Here is a 4017-nt window from a genome sequence, read left to right as displayed (position 1 = left end):
GTACTGGCGGCTTCAGAAAGAGCAGCTTTAATGTCAGCCCGCAGCGGAGCAGAGCTCTCCCAGGGCGGTACGCGACACGGACAACACCGGGTGCCCGCAGCCCAGGGCGGCTAGCTGGGACCAGAGCAGGGCTGTGTCGAGCTGCTTTGAAGAAAGAAAGCAGAGAGCTCGCTCAGTGCTCTGTAACGGTGCGAGATCAAGTTCTTCACTGCCTTGGGCAGTTCAGCGTAACTGGAGGGGAGAGAAAGCACAAGTCTCAGCAGCAGAGACGCTACAGCACGCGTCCCCCCAGTCACCGAGAGTTTCCCCTCTGCTCGCCGTCTCCCTGCTCAACTATAGCGTCTGTAGTGGCACGCTGGCAAAGCCAACAACCCTCATCCTGATCCGGGGGTTCCCCATAACCCACCACATTCAGATCCAGGAGGGTGTTTTCTCCCTGCCACCCTTCCTCGTAAGCAGGTTCCTCTCCACACGCAACCTCAACCCTGGCTTTCCTTACGTAAAGAGCTGTAGGTAAAACACCACTTACGTCTGATTGTAGCCGTCTGGCTGAAAGCAGGGATCCCAGCCAAAATCTCGAGGGCCTCTGGGCTCCACTATCAGCCCCTGCCACGAGAAAGCAAAAAAGCCCCGCAGGCTGTGGTTCTGCAGCACTTCCCTCACAGTCGCATTTCAGACACAGACTGAAGAGCTACACGCAGCCATAGCTCACACAGTGGTCACCAAAGGCTCGGTATGGGGTACTGTCCCCATTCCCAGGACGTAAACAAAATTAGCAGTCCCAAACTCAGTGCTCCATCACGCTGCCCTATGTTGACAGCCCCTTTACCCCCCCAATTAACAGAGCTAACAACTGCACTCAAATACAACCCTGCCAGAGGGAGATGAGGGGGCTGAAGAGCCTGAGGTAACGTGCAAAGCGTTTGGTACGTACAGCTGGGCAGAAGGGCTGCAGCATTCAGCACCCACCACCCACCAGCTGCGCTCTCCCTCAGCCTGTTCCCAACATGGAGAAGACCCAGGGGCGTTCATTGACCCGGGGGCCACTAAAGTTGTCCTCAACAGAGCCAATGCCGTTACGAAATTCACATTACAGCCCTCCCCCTCAGCATCTTCCCTTCCCAGGCACACCACCTACATGAGTCTGGCCTTTGAAGAGCTTCACTGGCTCCTCTGGGTTTCCAGTACTGAATGCAAAGGTACAGAGAGCGTAGGCAGATTTGTCTTCAAACCCAGCCAGGAGCTTGTACAGGCCTGAGCGACACAGAAAGGATCCCGGCGTTACTGCCTTTCCCTCGGAGCGCAACACACCCACCTAGAGACGGATCGAGGGAGCGTTCTGCATTCACATCCACAAGGGAGAGGAAGAACTACAGGGGGTGACAAAGCTCAGCCACAAGGATGCTCTTGGGCCAGTCCCTTGTATGACTGAAGCCAGGGCCTCAGATCTAACACAGCGTGAGCTGCAGGGCCCCGCTATTAATTTGGGAGTGGAAGCAAACCAGTGCGCAGTGCCAGAGAGGACTAAAGCCCACTCTGAATTAGCGTGATTAACACTCATGCTTGTGATGCCAGTGCGGGATTTGCAGTCACACTCCTAACCGCGGGATCAAAGGCAAGTCACTGCATGCCAGGGGAAGTGAGCATTAGTGGAGAGGGGCTTGCACAGAAGCCAAAGGGAGCAGCAGGTCTTCCAGGTCACACTGATGACAAACAAGAAGTTCCCACAAACCCTGCCACCAGCCTGCAGAGGCAGGAGTCTGGGAATCCAGGGATGATGCTGAAGCTACTGGGGGAAACAACATCCCGTGAAGAAGGGCACAGAACAGGCTCAAGGAGAGAATGCGAAGGGACAGAGCTGGACAGACAGGAAAGGAACCAGCTATGAAACGGGCAGCACGGTGGGCAAGCACGGTCAGCAGAACCCAGCACGGGCAGGGATCCATTTCATTTGGAAAGGACCGAGTTACATGCAGAGCAGTAACACGGGAGGCAGTACCTTCTGGTTTGAGTTTTTCCAAGAACCATTTTCTGAAGAGGAAGAAGAGAGGAAAGATTAATTTTTGCTATTTTTTCTCAGAAATACAGGCATCCTTGAGACGTTGTTGCCTACATTTTCATAGCCCTTTGAATCCCTCTTAAATGTGCTGTCAAATCACCTCATTCTGGACTATTTACCAATAATGACAGAGTTGGGTCTTAAACTGAATGGGACACAGTGAAAACTGGGTCTTAAACTGAATGGGACACAGTGAAGGGTGTATTTAAGCAGCAGGGTATTTAATCTACTGCAGTACTGGGGTCTATGTAAATAATCCAGTTCTCACTCGTGAGCACTGACATGCCGAAATACATTTCTCAACTCAACTTGTTCACATCTCACACCTTGTTCTAGTGCCAACTTCATCATATAAAGCTTTTATGTCTCTGTTTAGCTCAGCAGAGACAGTCTGGAAGAATTAATCACACTAAAAATTAATTCCAGGAGCTAAGGCAGTATTTTATTACAGGAGTTACACTGTAATATGATAACCTTGTTATCTGCTGGATTAAAGCACTCCCTATGAGCACCTACAGGACCCTCATCCCAGAGTCCTGCTGAAATGCATGGTGCCTTAACTACACAGAGCCCACTGTGGGGCCAGGTTCCCAAGCTGGCTGCAAGAGCAGGCACCGTAGATCGGGAGCCAGAGACAACAATTTGGGTCTGTCTCTCTTGTCCTGCCCCGTGACTTACAGCAGGGCTCAAGGAGTTCAAATCCAGCCCCTGGGGTGCAGGATGAAGCTGAGGATACAGATCAGTAATCACCTCCCTGACCCTATTGTTCCTGGCATGTGGAGAATCCCCCATGAAGCACACCCTGCCAGCCTGCACTCCTAACTCTATGACACGAAAGGTGAAGCAAATGCCCTTCTACTTACATGTACGGTCCTGGAAGCCCCCCCAGGGCATTGAAGCACAGGCAGGTATCCTCTACTATCACAGGTCCCTGAACCTACAGCAAAAGCCCAAGAGATGGAAACATTAGACCTAGAGGAAGGCACTGCCTCCAACCCCATTTTCTTGCTCTATCCTATTCTCATGTTTCCACGATAACAGGAACATCACAAAAATCCACCAGCCACTAAAGTTCTTCACCTCGGAGGCAATCCATACCAGACAGAAACAACTAAACCCATGCTCTCCCCAGGCAGGCCAGAGTGGCTGAAGTGTGGTAGGGGAGATCTCACATGGAGAAAAATGAGCAGAGCTGAACACCCCCTGCCCTCTTGGGGGGCAAGAGTGGTGGGACAAGCAGGGGGAAAGCCTGTGTCCTGGGGGCACACCTGCATTCTCCTCAAGTCTCAGTCCTCACTTGGTTCTTTTAAGACACCCATCCCAGAGACAGCTCTGGAAGGTGATCCATCAGAAGCTTCAGCTGACAGAAAACTCGGCATCCCACAACTGCTGGGGCTGGACTGAAGGAGCTGTCATGTCCTCCTGCTGCTTGAGGGACACAAGGGGCCAGAGGAGCAGCAGCGGGACTGCCTAAACACTGTGTCACCAGTGGGAATTCACCATCACCCAGTGTAGGCCAGAAACGGCTGGGTGATGGGAGCGCAGTGAGGCCAGGCCAGGCCCGGATGCGTCCCTGGCTTTCCTCAGGGCCGGGTCAGAAGCCCCGACGCACCCAGCTGCCTCCCGCCCCGCCGGGGCTAGGCTCCCCCGTAGCTCCCCCACCTACACCACCGCTCCGACCGGCGGGAAAGGGGAAGGAGAAAAGGAGCGACCTGCCGGGCGGCTTCGCGGCACTTCTGCACGGAGATCTCGTCCGGCTCCCCCTGGTACTCCGGCACTGGGGACACAGGCAGAGGGCGGGCGGAGAGAGGGGGGCGGGGCGGCGCCGGCCCGCCCCGCCGCGTCCCCCCGGGCCCCGCCGCCAACTTACGGTCAATTTTCTTCGCCACCAGCGTGTAGGGAGAGGAGTCCCCGAGGATCTGCGTGACCTGCGGAGGGAAAAGGGAGGGAAACCCGTC

General features: G+C 54.5%; 1 protein-coding gene across 1 annotated transcript in view; it reads right to left on the bottom strand.

Annotated features, from left to right (window-relative positions):
• Nucleotide 1: 1 nt before the first annotated feature.
• ITPA (inosine triphosphatase) overlaps nt 2-4017 on the bottom strand; it is a 5054-nt gene continuing 1038 nt past the window's right edge. Inside the window, exons 3-9 of the mRNA XM_009273323.2 lie at nt 3930-4012; nt 3772-3836; nt 2923-2996; nt 2000-2031; nt 1139-1254; nt 530-606; nt 2-231 (exon numbers count right to left, since the gene is read on the bottom strand). Of these exons, the coding sequence (XP_009271598.1) occupies nt 111-231; nt 530-606; nt 1139-1254; nt 2000-2031; nt 2923-2996; nt 3772-3836; nt 3930-4012 (568 nt within the window). The 3' untranslated portion in view covers nt 2-110. The remainder of the gene's footprint in view (nt 232-529; nt 607-1138; nt 1255-1999; nt 2032-2922; nt 2997-3771; nt 3837-3929; nt 4013-4017) is intronic.

This window comes from Aptenodytes forsteri, unplaced genomic scaffold, assembly GCF_000699145.1.
Source record: "Aptenodytes forsteri isolate BGI_AS27 unplaced genomic scaffold, ASM69914v1 Scaffold95, whole genome shotgun sequence".
In the NCBI taxonomy this organism is placed as follows: Eukaryota; Metazoa; Chordata; class Aves; order Sphenisciformes; family Spheniscidae; genus Aptenodytes; species Aptenodytes forsteri.
This window is presented reverse-complemented; position numbering and strand designations above follow the sequence as displayed.